The 21869-nt window shown below is 39.5% G+C and overlaps 1 protein-coding gene across 2 annotated transcripts; it reads left to right on the plus strand.

Moving 5' to 3' along the window:
• Positions 1–157: 157 nt before the first annotated feature.
• Positions 158–20203, plus strand: LOC104597065 (proteasome inhibitor-like protein). 2 transcript variants are annotated; one of them, XM_010258455.3, is made up of 10 exons: positions 158–427; positions 2973–3167; positions 3280–3460; positions 3561–3713; positions 17502–17591; positions 18812–18889; positions 18981–19012; positions 19104–19167; positions 19266–19343; positions 19798–20203. In XM_010258455.3, exons 2-10 carry the CDS (start codon positions 2996–2998, stop codon positions 19868–19870), a joined length of 921 nt encoding a protein of 306 aa, XP_010256757.1. In that variant the 5' UTR covers positions 158–427; positions 2973–2995; the 3' UTR covers positions 19871–20203. The 2 variants fall into 2 exon arrangements, with proteins under 2 accessions (XP_010256757.1, XP_010256758.1); XM_010258456.3 differs by having other exon boundaries at positions 276–427; positions 2982–3167.
• Positions 20204–21869: the final 1666 nt, after the last annotated feature.

Below are 21869 nucleotides of genomic sequence, written 5' to 3' on the forward strand. Positions count from 1 at the left end.
GCCGGGGGGTTATGGGTTTTTGCTGTGATCGCCCATCCAACGATCCAATCTAAAATTTAACCAAGAATAGATTGGACATTTTCCCTCCACCGTCACCGTTAAGCATAACGGTTAATTCTCTCTCTCTCTATATATATTTTGAGAATAAAAAAAACACAACACCTAGGTATTTCTACTTTTCTAGTGTTGTTTGTAGAAGATTCGGACTCTTTCAATGGACTCTAAAGTCTTAAACTCAAACCATTAATTGGGCCTTAAAAAAAACCATTAATTATGTATTTCCCTTCCTTTCCTTAGCCGTTTCTTTATTGGGAATTAACCTCTTTTCTTCTTTCAGTCCTCATTGGGTTGCAATCGCTCCCTCAGTACATTCCTTCCCGCTGCCAGTCTGCCACCTCTGTTGTCCAATTAATCTATCCTTCGACTGGTAAGTTCCCATTTGCTTCTCTCTCCTTGTTGAACTTAGATGACCGTAAGTGGATTATGATTTCATTTTGCAAGTTCTTTCTCTTTTCTTTTCTTGAATCTCCATTGGATTTCTAAAATTTGGACTGGTTTGTTAGATGCTAAATTCGATGTTTGAGGGTTTAGTTGTTTTACTACGACATTGATTCAGTAGACACATGCATATAACTATATATACATGCTGGGGTTCTTATCGATGCGCCCTCTCCTTGTCTGCTTACGGGACACGATGGTTCTTTCAGGTGTTAAATTTGTTTCTACCGCTCCACCTCCACGTACTAAGGTTCTTAATATGTCAAAAAACACTAATTGGTTTTTTCCTCTTTGTTTTGGATGCGATAGTTGTCTAAGGTGCTAATTTTGATTCTTTCGCGGCCTTACCACAATTGTTGATTCAGAAAAGATTAGATGTTGAATACACCTCGCACTCGCAATCCCTTATTGTTTGTGTCTTAGAGGCAAAGGCAAGCACATAAACACAAACAAATATACCACTTACCAAATTCAGGCAAACTAAACTACTGATGCCTCATTCTTTCTTGCATTAAATTCACCATTATGCGTATGTGATTTTATTTTCTGGATTGATATCATTATCGTCATCATCATTATCATCATGCATTGTGTTACACACATCTTGTTTGTGTTTTGGAAGCACTGAGTACACACAAATTCATAGCTTTTGCTTCCAAATTTTCAAGCAAAAATATATTATTACCTGAATGTAACCACATCTAATTTTTTATGTTTACGTTCTCTAAAGATCAGAACATATCATTCTTACAGAAGAACACCTTCTACATGAACATATCCCATTTCATGACTTCCCATTGACTAACTTACTATCTATTCTCCCATGTAATATAAGACAATAAATTGATTACTTGAACAACATATTTCTGATTGATGATGGATGGTGGGGTAGGCTCTATTCAGGTTACCCTCATTGCCATTCTCTATTAACTTTTTAGATCAATTTTCTGTTCTCTGTGACCATCCCTAGGAATGTCAATGGGTTGGGTTAAATGGTAAACCTGGCTTAACCCGACCCTATAGGGTTGGGTTAGGGTCAGGTTCTTTGGGTGTAAGGTTAGGTTCTGGTTTTGATGCTTTAACCCAAATCGAGTTTGGATTTTTCTATTCCAGCCTTCCAGCTTATGATACATCTACAAATATAGAGGGTATTTTTGTAGTTTGGTAATGACTTTAACCACATAGCCTTAAAGTTTAGGATTTTCTTTTCATGTCTGTTTTCATTTTTCTTCCTTCACTATGGAGGAATGACACCCTGGAACCCATAAAACAAATTCCAACTTAAATTAATGGCTCTTGGTTTTTCAAAATGTATTATAAAAATACAGATGAGAGACTGTGGCTCAAGTTGTGTCGGTATTGTGTTGAACCCTATAGGGTTGTGTTGGGTTCGGAAATTACATGTTATGAAGTCAGGTCAGGTTTGGGTGGAAGCATTGGAGGGTTGGGTTAAGGTGAAGGCAAACCATACTGAACCCGACCTGTTGATATGACCATCCTTATTTTCCATTCGTATTCTCTTCAGACATTTTTTGTTTAGCCTCAGTTTAAAGAATTATTTCTTAGGACCCTTTCCCCATCTTTCTGTTATACATACTGTATTGCCTTCGAATATTACTGGTTTAGTGTCATGTAGATGTTGTTGACCTGTTGAGTTGGGAGTCCTCTTCTTATATTCTTATTTATATATTCACATTGTTCAAACCAAAGCAGTTGTCTATTCTTCTTATTATTCAATTCCAATATTGTATCTTGTGAGAGATCTGCATAGGGTGTTTAGAATGAAAATGTTTGTTGCAGTGGCTGCGAATATGAAATAAAAGAATTTAATTTGTTGAGTCTCAGTTATGATCTTAGTATTGGTTTGAATCAGAAATTCCATCTAATTGTATTTGTGAAATTTGACACAAAATGTAGGTTTCAAACAGATCAAAAGTGCAACCTTAGCTTTTAATTAAGTAGTGTATGAAAGTGGATCTATCCTGAGAGCATGAGAAAAGATGCTGATAATCAAGTAGTGTATGAAAGTGGATCTATTCTGAGAGCATGAGAAAAGATGCTAATAATAGACCAGTGTCATCTATACATAAAAAATGAGATATAATAGTCCTCCCTCTGTTAATGAACAAAATTCTTGCATGAGCTGTTTTCCAGTCTCTGAATCAGGACAATGATTGCAGAATGCACTTGATTCAACTATATGTATTTTTTGCTATCAGTGTTACTGATTTAATTTGTGCATACTTGCCATGCTATATTTGCATTCTTTGCTTCTTAGCAGGCTTATTGGCATTTGGTATCATCTGATATATTGAGTGTAGTCCATAGCCTCTTTTTTTGAGATGTCTTTCGAGTACAAAAGGAGAAGCAAAGGTTTAAGCAAATTGTGCTTGAGCATATACCATGTCATCGTTTTGCTACTTGCATATTTATTACATGATCAGCCTTTCTGCTTCTTATAAACATACTTTCAGGGGCAAAAGATTTAAAAATCAGAATGGTGGATGCAAACTCAGTAATGGTGGTAATTAGGGCTTCTCGTCCCACTTTCAGAAATGCACATGACAAAATAGCTTTTGCAGTTCATGCATCTTTTCTTGCTTCAGACTACATCCTTACAGCTACTGGGCATCCTGCTTTCTCTGAAAGTGCTTTATCATCTTCTTCAGGTAAGCTTCACATTAGTTTCATTGATTTCACCATTTCTTCCTCTGCCCCTCCCCCTCTTGGTTTTCTTAACTTTTCCTTTTGAAAAATAACTTCTGTTTCTTCTATGGGTAGATGAAGTTGGTATAGAGGGATGGAATGACACTGATGACTCCTATGGTTTCGTCTATGTGAATGAATCAAAGGGCTCAAAGATATCAGTCATGGTGAAATGTTTGGTGATGGGGGATAGTTTGATTGTTGATGCACTGCTTATTGGGAATGGAGAAACAAAACCTCTGAATATCCAAATCAAGTAGTGATTCTTTTAGATCTTGATATTAGTTTTTCCTTCTTGTTTTATTTGTGTAATTGTTTTGATTCTATTCCTGTTATTGATTTGGCGTTTTCTGCAGTGTCAATGACTATGATGGCAGGAGTGAGGGCACTAACTATTCACAGATGTATAAGAATTTTGGTGAGCTTGTGAGGTGTTTGGATTCTAATATCTTGTCCAAGTTGAAGGAATCACTAATGGTTCCAAGCAGTTCATCTTCTTCCCTTCCAAGGTACATAATTTGAACTCAAGTATTGTTCATTAACATTTTTAGTTTGGTTGAATCACAATTTTTCAGTTTAGTCACAGATTCCATGCAAAAGATGGGTTCCTAATCTTCCATAGCATAAAAACTGAAACATTCACTTGCATTATCATATGCTTACTGATCTCATACTGAGCTAGGACCAGTCCTTGAGAGAGTTGTCATCATCATCATTTAAGCCTTGGTCCAACTATATGGGTTTGTCTACCTGAATCATGTTCCACTATTCTGTCCTGTTCATTATCATCTCCATTGTTCAATTATGGGCCCTGAAATCATTTCTCATTAACCTGTATCCTTTTTGGCTTGCCCCTATCTCTTCTAGCCCCTTAAACTTTTAATAGATCACTTCTTCTTACTGGTGCTATAGATGGTCCATCTGACTCATGTTTGCACATTCCCAAATCATCTTAGTCTACTTCCCCCATTTTATCACCTTTTGGAGATACTTCTGTTCTGATATCAGTGGACTGATGACAAATGGGGCATTAATTGTGTGCCGCTTCAAAGGCCTGATGGGAAACAGGAGCCTTTGTCACAGAGAACGTCTCTTTTGTTGAAGTGTGTGTAAGCTTTACATGGTTTTTGCTTGTTTAATCTTGGATAATCCTATGTAATACTATAGTTACTTTCTATATTAAAAACCTTAGGAATCATGGGACCTCTGTGTGGAAGAGACAGATTGTTGATCAAATCTTAATTGCAAACGAACGTGTGGAGGAGGTGAAGAGAAGGAAGAAAGGGATTGTATGTAAGCTGGATTTGGAGAAAGCTTATGATATGGTAGATTGGTCATTCCTAATGCAAGTGATGGAATGCTTTGGATTTGGAGTGAAATGGTGTAAATGGATCTGGGGGTGTATTGAGACTTGCCACTACTCAATATTGGTTAATGGGACAGTAGTGGATCACTTTACGTCCATTAGGGGAATTTGACAAGGTGACCCTCTTTCTCCATCACTTTACGACCATTAGGGGAATTCGACAAGGTGACCCTCTTTCTCCCTTTCTTTTTACCTAGATAGCAGATGTGTTGGGGAAACTAATAGAAAGGGCAGATGCTAGGAATCTAGTGAAGGGTTGGAGGGTGGGAAGAGATGGAATACCTATCACTTACTTACAACGTGCTGATGATACAATCTTGTTTTGTGATGGGGAGGAGGTGGGGTGGATTAGGAACTTGAATATGGTAGTGCAAATTTTTTAGAAAATGTCAATTTGAAGGTCAATTTTGATAAAAGTTGTGTAGTGGGGATCAACATGGAGTAGAGTGCTATGATAGTAAGTGCTGAAATCTTGGGGTGTGAGGTGTCACAGTGGCCAATGAAGTATTTGGGGATGCCTCTAGGGGATAACAACTTTTGGAGCCCGGTGGTTGGTAGATTCATGAAGAGGTTGGCTTCTTGGAAGAAGAATTATTTATCCTTGGGCGGCAAAATTACTTTGATAAAGTCCACTTTGGCTAGTCTGCTAGTGTACTATCTATTAGCTTTCAGGATCCTTGAGGGTATAAGTAAGAGTTTAGAGAAATTGATGACAGATTTCTTGTGGGAGTCGGGGGAGGACAAGAAAGACCATAGGGTGAAATGGGAGATAGTCTCTAGAAGTAGGGAGGAAGGAGGCCTGAGTTTAGGAAACACTAAGAAGAGAAATGAAGCGTTGTTGGGGAAGTGGTTATGGAGATTAGCAGAGGACAAAGATAAGCTGTGGGCTAAAGTGATACCGAGTATACATGGGCTTTCTGAGGATGGGTGGGACTATGTACTAGTGGCAGGGACCACTAAAGCCTCTCCTTGGAGATCCATTCACGCCATCCTCCCCTCATTTTTGCAGCACATTAGGTATGATCTCTGTTTTGGTAACCAAGTAAAGTTTTGGGAAAACCTCTAGGTGGGAGGAATGCCTTTAATAGACAAATTTCCTTCTTTATTCTCCATTTCTCGGCTTAAAGGGGAACCTGTGACTTTTTTCTTGGTCCCTTTTGAGTCCACCTTTGGGTTTGATTGGGATTTGGGTTTTAGAAGAGGTCTCAGGGAATTAGAACTTGAGAGTGCTTTGGAGTTGGTTCAGATTTTGAAAGGGTGGTGTTGGACCCCTCTAAAAGGGATAACAGAATTTGGACCTTAACCCCTTCTAGAGTCTTTTCATGTGCCTCTATATCTGCTAATAGTAGCTTCCAGAATTTTCCTATGAAGTTTGGGGTAAACTGATCCCTTTGAGGATTGGAGCTTTTTGTTGGGAAGCCTTCTTGGAAAGATGTAATACCTGTGGTTTTCTCCCAAGGAAAAGGCCAAATAGGTGCTTGACTCCACACTGGTGCATCCTATGGTGGTCGTAGAAAAGGGGTAAAATCATGTGGAGATGTGTGAGAGCGGCCATCTGCTGGACTCTGTGGGAAGGAAGGAATTTAAGGACCTTCTCTGAGAAAGAAAGGAAGAAAGAAGAGCTGATTGAAATCATAACAGTTAAGGTGATGCAATGGCTGAAAACTTTGGAGCTGTTTCCTGATATTTCCATGGGTATGTTACCGAACAAATGGAAGGAAGTTGCATCCTCCGGGCCGGCTCGATCAATGATGTGTCCTTTGTGGCCACCTCTAGCCCTGGGATTTATGAAATTAAACTTTGATGGGAGTAGTGAAGGCTATCCAGGACCTTGAAGTGTGGGAGGAGCAATAAGAGATGAAAGTGGGAAGGTGGTCACTTTGTACTCAGGTCCCATTGGGATGGGTGACCCTCTTAGAGCTGAACTGTTAGCCTTACTTGTAGGGCTAAGGAAGGTAAAGGAACTGAACGTTCAAAAGGTGATTATTGAAGGAGATTTACGGCTAGTGTTAAATTGGTTAAGGAGGGGTAATGGGTTCTGGATTTATGCTAATGAGAGGAGGGAGGTTAAATGGCTACTGAGGGGAGTGGAATTTCATGTTCATTGGGTGAAGAGAACTACAAATGCCTTTGCTGATAATTTGGCAAAACAGGGGGTGGGTAGGGGTCAATTGTTTTGGGCAATACTGTAATTTTCCTTTTAATCCTTTGGGGGAGAGTTAAGCCATTTTATCTCTCCCTAGTTCTCTGTATGTATTTATGATACTATTAATAAAATTGCTCTTTGCTATCGATAAAAAAAAACCTTAGAAACATGAGAAGCCTAGAGTTTGGAAAACCATTTACCCTGAGCTCACTCCAAATCCTTTGGATATAATCTTTGAGCTGTTCATATTTTGAATTTGTTATTATTGATCTTCCTTTCTCAGTTTTGTCATAACACAATATTGTGGTAAATGAAATTCTTTTCAAATACTCTATATGTAGCTTTTGTAGCAGGGCAATTCTTTTGGATTTATAATTTTTAAAATTCTTATTTGCATTATCAACAATTTATTGTACCTGTATCTGCAGTTTCTCCTACTTATCCTTATTGATTTTTGTTGTTGAGGGTATGAAGGTTTGTACTAGCATGTTGACGTAGGTCTCACTATTTGGAGAGTGCATTTCCCTTTGGTTGACTTACCTCTGAGTGCAGTGATTTCCTGTATTTGTTAGCATATCATGATTTATAAGTAGCTTGTTGAACATGAATTCAACCGGAAAATCTTCTTTCCTGTGTCTGCATCATAAAATCCAGGAGGCAACTGCATTTTAACTTCTTCCTGCAAGTCTCCATTGAGGAAGGCATTTTTGACATCCATCTGGAACAAGGGCCAAGAGTAACTGGTTGCAAGGGACAATAAAACTCTAATAGTGGTCATCTTTGCTACTGGAGCAAAAGTCTCCAAGTAGTCTATACCATAAGTCTGAGTAAATCCCTTTGCAACTAACCGAGCCTTATACCTTTCAATGGAACCATCAACATTATGTTTCAATGGAACCATCAACTAACCGAGCCTTATACCTTTAGGCTGGTCAACTAGCTCCCAAGTATTATTCCTCAAAAGAGCATCCATTTCAACCTTCATTGCATCTTTCCACTCAGGAATTGACAAGGCCTCTTGCACTGTTCTGGGGATAGGAATATCAGCAATAGATGTGAGGAAGGACCTGTAAGAGGGGGACAAGTGATCATAGGACAAGAATTGGGAAATGCAGTGGGCTGTGGATGTGGTACAACGTCGTTTGCCTTTACAAACTGCAATGGGGAGGTCAAGGTCATCCAAAGGAGGTAAGGGCTTAATAGTGTAAGGTATCTCAGTGGAACTCGGATCCAATAAAGGAACTGTAGTACCTGGATCTGGATCCGCAGAAGGAATTGGGGCTGGCCTGGACTACTGATGACCGAAATCAACCTGCCTCCACCGCCTGTGATAGACTCTCAAATCCCAGCACCTCTGACACCCCTCCCCATAACATCCCTCATCACTCAATGGAACAGGTAAAGGAACTTCTGATGAGTTAACCCCACACTCATTGCTCTCCCCCTGAGGAGAAATCCTAGGATAATAGGGTACATCCTCGAAGAAAGTAACATCCATAGAGACAAATCTTTTCCCAGAAGTGGGTTCATAGCAGCAATATCCCTTTTGAGTTTGTGCATAACCGAGAAAAATACATTTGGAGGCCTTAGGATCAAATTTGGAACGATGAAGTCCAAGAATCTGAACAAAGCAAGTACAACCAAAGGTTTTAAGGGGAACAGTAAACAAGTCTTTATTAGGGTAAAGGAGGGTAAATGGAGGCTTCATGTCAGGAACCCGTGAAGGAACTCAGTTAATGAGATACACTGCTGTAAGAATAGCATCTCCCTATAAACGAATAGGCACATTGGAGTTAAACATGATGCTTCTGGCCACCTCCAATATGTGCCTATTTTTCCTCTCAGCAACCCCATTCTGCTGTGGTGTATGAGGACAAGTACTTTGGTGGATAATCGTATGGTCAAGCAAATAAGAGGCTAATTGATTGGCAAAGTATTCTTTCGCATTATCGGATCTGAAGATTTTGATTTTGACCCCAAATTGGGTTAAAATCATCTGATGAAAGATCCGGGTCAAAGTATGAACTTCATCTCGAGAACGCATAAGGTAAACCCAAGAAAACCGGGTATAGTCATCAACAAACAACAAGAAATATCTGTGCCCCCCCATAGTAGTGATGTGATAAGGACCCCAAACATCAGTATGCACAATATCAAAAGGATTATTACTTCTTTTATTACTCAATGAATAAGATGTTCTACAATGCTTTGCAAGCTCACAACTCTCACATCTCAAATTGGACATCTGAACAGACTCAAATAAATCAGGAAACAAACTCTTTAAAGATCGAAAAGATAAATGACCCAACCGATTATGCCAAAGCATAACATGACTAACAGACTGAGAAACAAAAGACTTCCTATCTTCACTATCTTCCCAATGTGAACTCTCTCCAAGCAGATATATCCCATTCGTCTCACGGCCAATCCCAATCACCTTCCTTGTCTCCAAGTCCTGAAAAACACATCGGTCAGGGAAAAAGGTTACTGAACAATTCTAATGTTTTGTAATGCTACTGACTGAAAGCAAATTAGTATTAAGCTTAGGAACATGCAGAACTGAAGATAAGGATATGGCATTAGACAACTTGATGTCTCCCTTGCCAGAAATGGGAACAAGGGAACCATCAGCAATGGACACCTTATCTCTGCCAGAAGATAAGTGATAGGTAGTGAACAGTGATGGCAAGCCAGCCATATGGTTAGATGCACTTGAGTCTATTACCCAACAATGTTCAGTGTTACCTGGAGCTGAAGCATGATAAGTTGAGGCTCGAGTACCTAAATGAGCAAAAGTTGATGTGGGAGTTGATGGTAGCTGAGATGATTGAGCTGAATTGCCAACTTCCTTTTCCAATTGAGTCAGGGCAGCCCGAACAGCAGCTAGGGTGTCTAGGGGTGTGCCTTTTGTGCCCAATGAGGAGGCACAATCAGTATTAACAGCCATATTAGCATTACCCCTTTTGTTCCTAAGTTTTGCTGGGACTAAATGAGTGTGCAGCTTCCAACAGGTGTCTTTAGTATGCTTGGGTTTCTTGCAATGTTCACATACTAGATCCCGCTTGTCTTCCTTCTTTATATCCCTCTCCGTATCATCCCCAGACTTAGGTTTGACTGCTGCCAAGGCTGGTGGGAAGGGCTGATTCTGCATCATAACCTTTCTCCTGGTCTCTTCACTGTGCACTAAGGAGTAGGCTTGTGATAGGGTCACACTGTCTCTTGTCAGTAGTTGCTGTCTCACAATATCATACTCAGGATTCAGACTAGCTAGGAACTCAAAAACCCTATTAGTCTCAACCTGCTTTCTATGAGTCTATGCATCCTTCTAGCTTTCCCACTCAAGTGTTTCTAGGTGGTCAATTTCATGCCACAAAGATTTCAGTGTAGAGAAGTAAACCGAGACTGGTTTCTCTCCTTGCTTAAGGTTGTTAACCTCACATTTCAGTTCATAAGCCCTAGCAACATTAAGGGGTTGGGAGTAGGTCTCTTTCATGACATCCCAGATTTCCTTAGCTGTTTTTAGACCTGTTCATGGGTCGGGTAGCCCGATGGCCCGGCCCGACTCAGCATTATATATTTTATAAAATATATAATATGTATTTTATATATTATATAAATAATATAATATTTATTGAAATATATATTTATAATTTAATATATACATTTTTTATTCTTTTCTTTATAATTTCTCTCTCTCTCTCTCTCTCTCTCTATTCAGCCGCTTCAGCAGTAGTAATAGTATGGGCTAAATTTCGGGCTCGGGCCCAGGCCTGGGCTTCGGGCTTTTTATGAGGGCCGGGCTCGGGCCCAAGTTGTAGGCCCGATGGTCGGGCCGGGCTCGGGCTCAGGCCTTAGAAAAATCTGTTAATATAGAGTGAAAGCCCGGCCCGAGCCCGGCCCATGAACAGGTCTAGCTGTTTTCACCCACAAATAGTTATGGCTGATATGTGGCTGCATAGAGGCACAACCATGTCATAACCAAATAGTTCTCCTGAACCCATTTGGTATAGGTTTGGTCCTCCTTAGTTGGTTCTTTCACATCTCCCAACAAGTAGCTCGGTTTTCCCCTACCCCCAATGGCCATCATGGCCGATTGAGCCCATTCTAGGTAGTTTGATCCATCAAACTTAACTGTTGTAATCTGAAAGGTATTATCAAACAGGTTAACAGAATTGCTAGTCCCATAAACACCTTCCCTTTGACTCTTGAACTCCATTCTTGATCAATAATTAATAAAAAAACTTTTTTAATTACTGTAATAGGAGAAACAACACCCAAACAACTTATAACAGCTGGCCTAGTTCTTCCAAAGAACACAAAAAACAGAATTCTGAACGAAACCAGTTCAAATTCTGATCTGAAACAAATAACAGTTATGAATTAGAAAACCCTAAAGAAAACACAAAAATTCTGAAGCCGCACCTCTCAGACTAAACCAAGATTATCTTTTCTGAACAGATCACAAGAAAAAGCATACTTTATGAAAAAATCTCTGGCCGCCACTTTCTGGTTGATGCAAAACCCTAATCTTGAGGATCCGAAGCTTCTTCTGATTCTTCCTGACTACTGGAACTCTCCTAGACTTCTACAATCTCTTTAGTAGCAGCCGCACATTACCAGTAACCTCCAGGAAGAAAAGAAGTACATGAAGAGAGTTTCAGAAAAGAGAGAGAGTAGGTCATAATTTCTGCCGACCCTCTCTTAGTATTTATAACTATTGGCTAACTGTAAAAGGGCTGAATTGTCCTTATTGCTTACATGGAAAATAGAATAAGAAATAACTAGTAATAAAGCTGAAATAACTAACAACTAACACTGTCATATCTAACAGAAAGAGATATCGAGGGAAGAAGTTTGGGGTGAGAGGGGATAGAGGGAAAGGGTTCAAATAGATATCTAGTGGCTCTTTAGGGTTAAATTCAAAAGTTGAAATGAGAATCCTAAGCTGGAATGTGAGGGGATTGGGTAGTGCAAGGAAGAGAGCAACCATCAAAGAAGTGATTAGGAAGTTCAATCCGGATGTGGTGTTAATCCAGGAGTCCAAGAGAATGGACTTTGATAGCAGATGAGAAAGGAGTGTCTGGAGATCTAAGGGGATAAAGTGGGTGGCTACTCCATCTTGGGGAGCCTCGGGTGGGATCATAACATTGTGGAAGGAAGATGTGGTGATAGGTCTGGAGGAACTAATAGGGGATCATTCAATTTTTATGAAATTCAGGCAGGTGGAAGATGGCTTTGAATGGGTTCTAACAAATGTATATGGCCCCAATGACTATAGGAAGAGGAAGAAATTATGGTAAGGACCTTGGTGTGTGTGTGGGGAGGGGACTTTAACGTAGTGAGATTCACAGAGGAAACCAACAATCCCAAACAGAGAGTGACAACCAGCATGAGAAATTTCAATCATTTTGTGGAGACTTTTGGGCTTAGCTTAAGGAATTCCCGATCCAAAGCAATGTCTACACTTGGTCCAACCTTCAATTTAACTCCATTTGTTCTAAGTTAGATAGATTCTTGTTCTCAACAGATTGGGAGGAGCATTGGGGGAACCTAAATTCTAGGGCACTCCCTAGACTCACTTCAGACCATTGGCCTATAGTGTTGTGTAAGAGGACTCAAGAGAAGGTGGACTTGCTCCCTTTAGGTTCGAGAATATGTGGTTGATCCATCCGGGATTCATAGAGAACATCAAAGAATGGTGGGAACAACACAATCCGCCAGTTGAGTGGGAGGGGATGAGATTCCACAAGAAGATTCAATTCCTAAAATCTCAAATAAAGGAGTGGAATTGTCTGGAATTTGAAAGAGTGGAGGAAAGAAAGAAGCTTCTAATGGAGCAGACTGAGGAACTGGATTTGAAGGAGGAAAGGGGTTCTTTTGGAGAAGAAGACAGAGATTTGAGATGGAGGGTTAGAAAGCAGTTAGAGGATCTTTTATTGCTAGAAGAAATAAGTTGGAGACAAAAGTCTAGATGTAAATGGTTAAAGGAGGGAGATAAAAACACTAGATTTTTTCATTCTATGGCAAACAATAGAAGAAGGAAGAATATCATTTCTAATCTAGAAGTTGATGGAGTTGTTCTTTCCCACCCAACATAAATGGCAGAGGCTTTTGCAACCCATTTTAAATCAATTTTTGGAAGGTCTCTAAATGAGAGGATTAGGGTGGAGGGGCTGGAGTGGCCAACTCTTAGACTAGAAACCAGAGTGGGGTTAGAGAACAACTTTGACTTAAGAGGAGATAAAGGAAGCAATGTTTTCAATGGATAGGATGAAAGCTCCAGCCCTAGATGGATTCACAATGGCATTTTATCAAGATTGTTGGGATATTGTGAAGAAGGGCCTAGATGGTTTTTGAGGAGTTTCACAGAAGGGGAGTCATTAATCCGGGTTTAAACTCCACATTCATTGCATTGGTCCCTAAGAAGAAAGAAGCATCACAACCAAGGGATTTCAGACCAATTAGTTTGGTGAATAGTCTATACAAGATAATTGCAAAAGTGTTGTCTCTAAGAATTAAGAAAGTTCTTCCAGCCATTATCACACCCAACCAGGGATGTTTTGTGAAGGAGAGGAAAATCACTGATCAAATTCTGATTGTGAATGAGAGTTTAGAGAATTTTAGGAAATCTAAGAAAAAGGGAGTGGTATGCAAACTAGACTTAAAGAAGGCTTATGACCTAGTTGACTGGTCCTTCTTGATGGAAGTAATGAGAAGTTTTGGCTTTGGAGACAGATGGTGTAGATGGATCAGGGGTTGTATTAGGAGCTGCCATTATTCGATATTGGTGAATGGAACTGCAGTGGATTTCTTTCCGGCCATGAGAGGAATAAGACAAGGTGATCCGCTCTCCCCCTTTCTCTTTACTCTAATTGCAGATGTCTCGGGGAGGCTGATACATAGAGCTGATTCTAGAGACTTAATATGAGGATGGAGAGTCGGAAGGGGGGAAGTACCACTTACACACTTGCAGTTTGCAGATGAAACAATCCTGTTTTGTGAGGGTGGGGATCTAAATTGGATTAGAAAATTAAAACTGACAATACAACTCTTTGAGCAGATGTCTAATCTTAAAGTGAACTTCGATAAGAGTTGTGTGGTGGGAGTGAATTTGGAGGAAAGGGAAGTAAGTGATTGTGAAGGTGTATTAGGGTGTTCTATCTCGGATTGGCCTATCACTTATTTGGGCCTCCCCTAGGAGATAACCCTAGGAATGAAAGCTTTTGGAACCCGGTAGTAGAGAGATTTGAAAAGAGGCTTTCTTCTTGGAGGAAAAATTATCTTTCTCTTGGGGGGAGAATCACCTTGATTAAGTCTACCCTTTCTAATCTTCATGTTTACTTCATGTCAGTGTTTAAGATTCCTACAAAGGTTTTCAACAGGGTGGAAAAATTAATGAGGGATTTTTTATGGAAACCAGGAGTGGAGAAGAAAGACCATTGGTGAGTTGGGAAGTGGTAAATAGGAGCAAGAAGCTAGGGGGCTTGGGATTGGGAATATCAAGAAAAGGAACATGGCATTATTGGGGAAATGGTTGTGGAGATTCCTGTTGGAAAGGGACAAATTGTGGACGAAGATTGTGGCTAGCATACATGGGCTGGATGAGAATGACTGGGATCCAAGAATTTTGGCAAGGGCTATTGCCGCATCCCTATGGAAAGCCATTCATGATTTGCTTCCAGTTTTCTCCCCTTGGATCAGGTACGATCTGAACTACGGTAATCGAATAAAATTTTGGGAGCAAATTTGGGTTGGGGACCTACCCCTGAGAGACCAATTTCCCTCATTGTTTGCTTTGTCAAGTTTGAAAAATGAACCCATTTCCTCTTTCTTAGTTCCTTCTGATTCTTCTTCTGGGTTTGGGTGGAATCTGGGGTTGAGAAGGGCGGTAAGGGATACAGATTTGGGGTGTATCTCATCTTTGCTAACCGTCCTTGAAAATGTTTTCTTGAACCCTAGTAAGGAAGACACCAGAATCTGGACTCCTTCCTCCTCCAGCTCTTTCTCTTGTGCCTCATTTTTTGAGACATTAGTTCAACCTACTACTCCGCTTGGGCTGTCATTCCCTGTTAAAGAGATTTGGAGCAAATCCATTCCTCCTCGGGTTGGTAGTTTTTGTTGGGAAATTTTCCTGGAAAGAATTAACACAAACGACTTGCTTCAAAGAAAGAGGCCCAACTGCTGTTTATCTCCCAATAGGTGTATTCTTTGCAAAGCTGATGGGGAAACGGGTTACCACATTATGGTTACTTGTCCAGTTACTAAGACTGTTTGGGAATGGGTGTTTTCCCTTTTTGGGTATACATGGAATTCCCCCGTGAGTGTGCAATGCTTGTTCTCTCCCTCATTCCTTAGATGGCCTAAGAAAAGGGGGAAGGTTATGTGGAGAAGCATTAGGGCTGCAGTGTGCTGGTCAATATGGGAAGAAAGAAATTCACGAATTTTTTTAGATAAGCAAAGAACCACAGAAAACCTAATAGACTTGATACATTCAAGGGTAGCTCACTGGCTGAAATCAATGGAGATATTCTCTGATTTTTCTATGGCAGACTTGTTGAGAAAGTGGAAAGAGGTAGCCACTGCTGCTCTTTGTAAAAGGACCTGTAGACCATCTTGGACCCCCCTCCCGCCGGATTCATAAAACTGAACTTTGATGGATGTAGCTTAAGGAATCCGGGGCCTTCTGGGATAGGGGGTGTTTTCAGGAATGAGGGGTATATTATTGCCATGTTCTTTGGGCCAATTGGAGAGGGTGACTCTCTTAGGGCCGAAATTCTAGCAGTTCTTGAAGGAATCCAAAGAGCAAGAGAATTAAGCATCAGATATCTAATTATTGAGGGGGACTCGGAGGTGGTGATTAGGTGGCTGAAAGGAGATATCAGTGGCTTGTGGAGCTACAGCAATGAGAAGAAAAAATTTAATTGGCTGAGTAAGGACGTAGAGGTGCAATACAGCTGGGTGAAGAGAAGTGCTAACTCAATGGCTGATGGGTTAGCTAAGCAAGGGGTGGCTAAGGATTCTTTGTTTTGGGCAAACTTTTAGTGTCTTCTTTGTCATTTTGATGTTGGGGAGTTAAAAATGTTGTGTCTAGCTATAAGCACACTTGTGTTTCTCTCTAATGAAAGAGACTCAATATTATTATTAGAATTATCCATAATTACAAAAAGGACCACTGACCACAATGGGGCTGATATTTCATCAAAGTTCCTGAATAAGTTTTCTTTCTAAAGTACCACCATTCATCATACACACAACAATCTGAATAATCTAACACTCGGTGTGAATTCTCCAAGGGTCCTGAAAGTCCCCATGGCAGTGAGAAGAAGGTGGGTGACGGATTGTTAAAGATATGCCAGTTTGGTTGAAGAAATCAAACGTGGCAATGCTTTGTTGGTAAACTTGATAAAACCCAAAGGGTCAAACGTTGGACAATTAGTTCATGTCATAAAGGTCTTTTATTGTTTGAATGAAGTGCTCTTTGGAGATGGTCCCTGCAGTAAGTATAAGAGGTATCTCAGAGCAGCGCAAGAAACAGTCCTGGAGAAAAGAAAGTGGGGGAAATTTCAGATGTTCAAAAAGAAGATGCAATAACTAATGAGGAGGAGATCTGGGAGACTGAGAACGAATTAGAGGAAGAGAAAGGAGACGAGAAAAATGAGGAGGTGGTTATGGATTGAGTGAGAAAAATAGAGGGAAATATGGACTTGGAAAAAATAGTAGAAACTGAAGTCCAAGTAAGCAAGATATTAGGGTTATGTTTTATAGAAGGGGAAGATTTGCAAGAAAAATGTTCTGGGAACCGGGAAAGAGATGTATCCTTTGAACAAAAAAAGCTTTAAAGGGGATGCCTGAATGGTGAGAGTTTATAGGATCGTTGTTGGATTGGGGATCTTTTTTTTTTTTTTTTTTTTCGAGGGGGTCTCTGCTGGGCTTTGAAGTGTCCTGGGTTTTGGCAGTGAGTTTTATTGTGTTTGTAAAATATGGGGAAGAAAAACATCTGTATTAAAGGGGTTGGAGGGTCTTGGTGATGTGGGCTGTGGGTTTTGAAATTTTGTTGGTGATATCTTGACACCTTGTTGTATACTTGTATCTTCTTCTTTAATAAAAGTTTTCTTTTTATTTATTATGAAAAAAATTATTATTTTGATAAATGGCAATAATTCATTATAAAAAAGAGGGAAAGGTTACCTTGAATGGATACATAGAGACTTAAGATTGGAAATTAAATCTCAGAGAGAGCATATACAGCAGAGACATTCCCTTGAATCTCTAAAGAAGACTCAAAAATAATGCAATTCCAATCCTTTCTTAAGTGATTTTATTAACTACAGTAGAATTAAGTAATTATGAAAATTTGACAATTTCAATGGAAGTGGATAGTTTAGAAACAGACATTCTCCTCTTCTTTTTTGATTTTGATTTCCTTTTTGTAAGGAGTGGTTTTTTTTTTTGGGGGGGGGGGTGGACTTGGGCTGTAATGGGCAGATTGTACATCATCTGACCAGTCTCTTATTTTACAGGGGCTTTATTGTATTTTGGCCTTTTGATTTTAATGAAGTACTTTACCTTACGGTTCCAAAAAAAAAAACAATTTCAATGGAAGTGACATGGGTTAATATTTTTGATTTGAACTTTTAACTGTGAAATGATTCTTTTTCTTTTCTTTGATCCTCGTTTAGAGACATAAAGGTATGAATATCAAGTACATAGTTTGTAAGTATATCTAAATTTATTATATTCTTCAAGGGTCCCTTAACAAAATCTTATTCATATGCATTTTTGCAGGTCAAAAGCAAGTGTGGAGTCAGAGCATGACAAAAGTGATCCTGGTGTAAGAGTCACTGAGCCACAAGTCCCGCAACAAATACCTCCTGGGTATTCTTTAGTCTTTACAATGTTTTTTACACATAAGTTCATTCTTTTCTTGCATTAGTTCATTCCTCAGATGGAGATGTAAACTATAGTGGGTATATTTTCTTGATAGTCTATCTTTTGGTGCCCAAATTGCCTGCTTTGGGCTCTCGAAATAGATTAATTTTGGATATTGCATTCAATTTGTTAAAGACCTGCCTCGTAGGAAGATTTGTTGGGTCTAATTTGGAAGTTGGGGATATCGTGAGGTAGGAGGGTGGTGTGGGTTGCAGTTTCCGGAATTCCTCTGCATGCTTGTCGTGTAGATATGCTTGAGGTGGTGGGTCATTGCTGTTGGATATTTTTGAAACTTGATGACAGAAATCGAACCTGGGAAAAAATAGGTTCAGCAAGGTTGCTGGATGAGGTTAATGATGTTTCTGAAATACCAGTTTCGGTCAAATTCTGGTACGTGGACAAGAATTATGACCAGTCACGATCAAGGAGGAGGATCCAACTTAGAGCACCGGTTTCCCTAGATGTGTAGATTGCCGGGAGGCTACTGAGCAGATGAGGGTTTCTGTGATGAAGGGGAAGACTAATAGTTGGTGGTTTGGGGAAGAAGATGGACCAGATCACTCCTGGTGCAAAAATGTAATTTTGGAGAAGTTTGAAAGGGTGGGTAATAATAAATGTGGACAAAAGGGGGGGGGGGGCTTGTTATGAAAATCAAGAGATCAGAACTCGAAAAATTATGGAATGAAAAAGGTTTAGACAAAAGAGGCATACTACTCAAGTGGTAGAAGAGACAAGCTGTGGACCCACCTTAGTAATAGCTTGGAAGAAAAAAATAAAAGAGGTGGTTTTGAATAGAAATTTAAAAGTTAAAAAATTTTGGAACTATTCTGGTAGGAGGAAGAGATTGGGTGGGGAGGAGTTTACAAGGAAGACTTTTATGGAATTGGAAGTTAAGGATCGTCGTCAATCGTTGACATGGTGATGGAAGTGGAGTGGACAGGAAATAGATTTGCTTTGTTGGATGGGATGTGAATTGAGTTGGGTGCAGTTGGGTGAAGTGGTTTTTTGTTGTTTGTTGGGTTAGATTTGGGGGCAGTTTTGCAAACTTCTTCTTGGGTGATGTGATTGTTGTTTACGAGTTTAATGAATTTCTTTTTAATTTTTTAAAATTATACTGTAGTTTCCCCCTTCTATGCAGCTCAGTTGTCTGTGTTTCCATGTTGCAGCCTTGTATATCCTCCAGTTCCTTCTCTTGGTTCAAGTGATCTTTACCCCGGGCCTTCAGCTGGAGTCTATCCTTCCAGGTTCCTTTTTTTCTCTATTTGGTCCATTTGTTTTTCCAATTTCAGTTTCTCAGTTGACCATTTGTGTATTTGCATTATCTGTCTTCCTCAGGGGCACTGGCATTGGTGGAGGCATGCTTCTAGGTCTGTAACTAGTCTATTTGATGATATCTTAAAAGGAATTAAAATGCAAGGCTCCCTTTGCAGTGACATTTTTTTTTTCTGGTGTGAACAGGACCAAATGACCCCAGCTGGTTTGGTGGCATAGGTGGAGAACATAGATTCCCCGGTGGAGCTCCGTGAGTATATATTACAGTGCTCCCCCCTTCTGGATTTGTTATGGTAGTGATTATGCATACAATGCATAGATTCTAATCTCGGAAGTTTGAATGAACAGGGGTGTTCCACCAGGTGCTCGATTTGATCCCTATGGCCCTCCAGGCGTTCCTGGTTTTGAGCCTAGCCGTTTTGCCAGGTATTTTGATCCTTGGGGACAATGATTTTCTAGCTGTTAAGCCAACAAACAAAAAAATAGAATTGACATCACATTCTTGACATCCCTTTGAGTACCATTGCCATCAAGTGTCATATCTTGCTCATTCTTTCTGTTGTATTAGTATCTTGAGGTTGTGAAATGTTCATGTTCAACCCTTGGGATTCCAAAAGGAGCTATCCAGTCTTTCATTTCAGGTCATCATCGCAATCATTGGTCCATATCACTGTTTTAGATGACTAACAGTAATACACATAAATATGGGTGGTCAACTTGCATAAAGTAAAGTTTCTCAATAGGCTGAAAAACAGAAGTATTGCATCAGGCTGACAACGTTATACTTTTCTATTCTTATGATAACGATGCAACTTTCCTTGTAAACATTTTGTAGCTTATACCCATTTGACACTTGAGATTTTTCTCGAATTCTTTGCAGGGTCCCAAGGAGGCCTGGTGGTGGGATTCATCCGGATTTGGAACACTTTGGGGATGGCTCGGATATCATATAATTTAGCTGTGTGGGGGATGTCGGGCATTACCTCCTATTATATAGTTCTATGTACAGTTTAAATGTTAATACCAGCCAAGATTCCAATGTTTGGGTTTTACTGTAAACAAGCATTTTGTTGAAATGTGACTTCTGCTCCAACGAATGATGTCGAACATGATAGGCATATGAATATGATGAAACAAATCCGGTCTCCTACCCACAGGACATTACAGCTGTACATTGGGAATATCTCCCCAATGAATGTAAGATGGTCTCAACAGTTATGAGAATATTAAGTCAAAAGTTATTTGCCTTCACAGTTCCAACACTAAGGAAAATATATTCCATGTCATATGTGGGAGTATAATAATAACCATATGTGATGTATGCTTTCTTTGGGAGTATAATAATAACAATCTGTGATGTATGCTTTCTTTTCAGGTTGGCTTGATTCTTGAGGCTGTGTTTGGAAAGAATGCAAATATATAGTGTAAAGTGGTTCATATAAAATGTAAAGTTGGGTTAGTTTTGCACTGACAAATTTACCTTCTTACCAAAGTTGGGTTAGTTTTAGCTGTAATGGATGCAAATATGAATTTCAATAAAGCATATGCATTTTTTTTTATCAAAACCCCACTTGAATGCAAATTTACTTCTTTTTTATTGACGTACTTTTACATCTTATTATCAATGTAAATATTCATTGGTCTGTCATTTGTTAATGTATAAATGTAATGTTTCCAAATATAGGCAAAAAGTGAACCAGAGTACAAATTTACCCTGAACCGGGATTTACACTCTATTTGCATCATTTCCAAACACAGCCTAAATGTCATTCTGTGATTGATTTAGAGGCAAATTCCATCTATTAATCAAGAATGTTCTTTTTTTGTTTTTTGTTTATATTTTTTACAAATAGGGTGCACGTGGTGAAATGGCAAAAAAACCCTTTATTATTAATGATAACAAAAATTAATGATTAGGCAATATCTATGATGCTATTTCTGGATAAGGTATGGTACTGGAAGAGTTCTAACCAATCACAACACTTACGGGTTTTTATGAATACCAGCCGACAAGAGGGTGGTGACCATACTCCTTATACTCCTTATCCCTAGAGGTGTAAATCAGGCCATGCTTGTTACTTCTGGCTCTGGGATACTTCAGAGGTCTGTTCTAGCATGGACCATGGCATAGGCTTAGGTAGGCCTAGGTTGTATTGTGTCACAATTCGGGTTGGTTTACAAGTCAAGCTAGGCCAATCCACGAGAGGTATATTTTTTAAAATTTTTGAAAAAAATAATGAAAATTTTAAATTTATATGAATTTTGATGTGTACAATTGTTTATATATGAAATTAAAAAATTACAATTGGAATAAAATAGTATAATAAAATTTAGTGTATGTGTGTACTGTGTGTTGGGTCGTGCTGGCATGCAGGAGGTACGACCTGCTTCGTTGCTCTATGCTGTGTCGGCCCTTGGGCCCCGAAATCCAAGCCCAACATGGCCCATGTGCTATCATGCCAAGATGTGTTAGGCCAAACATGGGTCAGCACGACCCGATTTACATATCTACCTATCCCTGACCCTAATCTTCATTAGCCAAAAAAACCAACCTCCATCCCCTGATGAGAACAATCCATCTCCCTTTAGGGACCCAAATTCTCAATTTTTATTTTAATTAAGGCCCTGTTTGGTGTGTCTTTCCATGTGGTCTTTCAGTTGTTTACAGGTCAGGCAAACCACGTTGCAGTCTTTTCCTGTTTGATTCATAACAGATCTAGCTGCCAAAAGTCAGTGCATCAAAAAGACATAAGAAGTTTATTTGGAGCTGATTTCGGAGAACTCCAAATGGAGCTTTTCGCATTTTTCTCACTTTATTCTCAATTTTCGCATTTTTCATGCAAAAGCTCAATGCATCTTTTGACCATCAAAACTATCAGAAGATCTTCCTAAAAAAGACTTGTCAAACGGCCTTTAAAACTTTAAAACTTTGCTTTCGCTTCAAAGAAAATA

Source organism: Nelumbo nucifera, chromosome 2 (assembly GCF_055504915.1).
Source record: "Nelumbo nucifera cultivar China Antique chromosome 2, China Antique-T2T, whole genome shotgun sequence".
Classification (NCBI taxonomy): domain Eukaryota; kingdom Viridiplantae; phylum Streptophyta; class Magnoliopsida; order Proteales; family Nelumbonaceae; genus Nelumbo; species Nelumbo nucifera.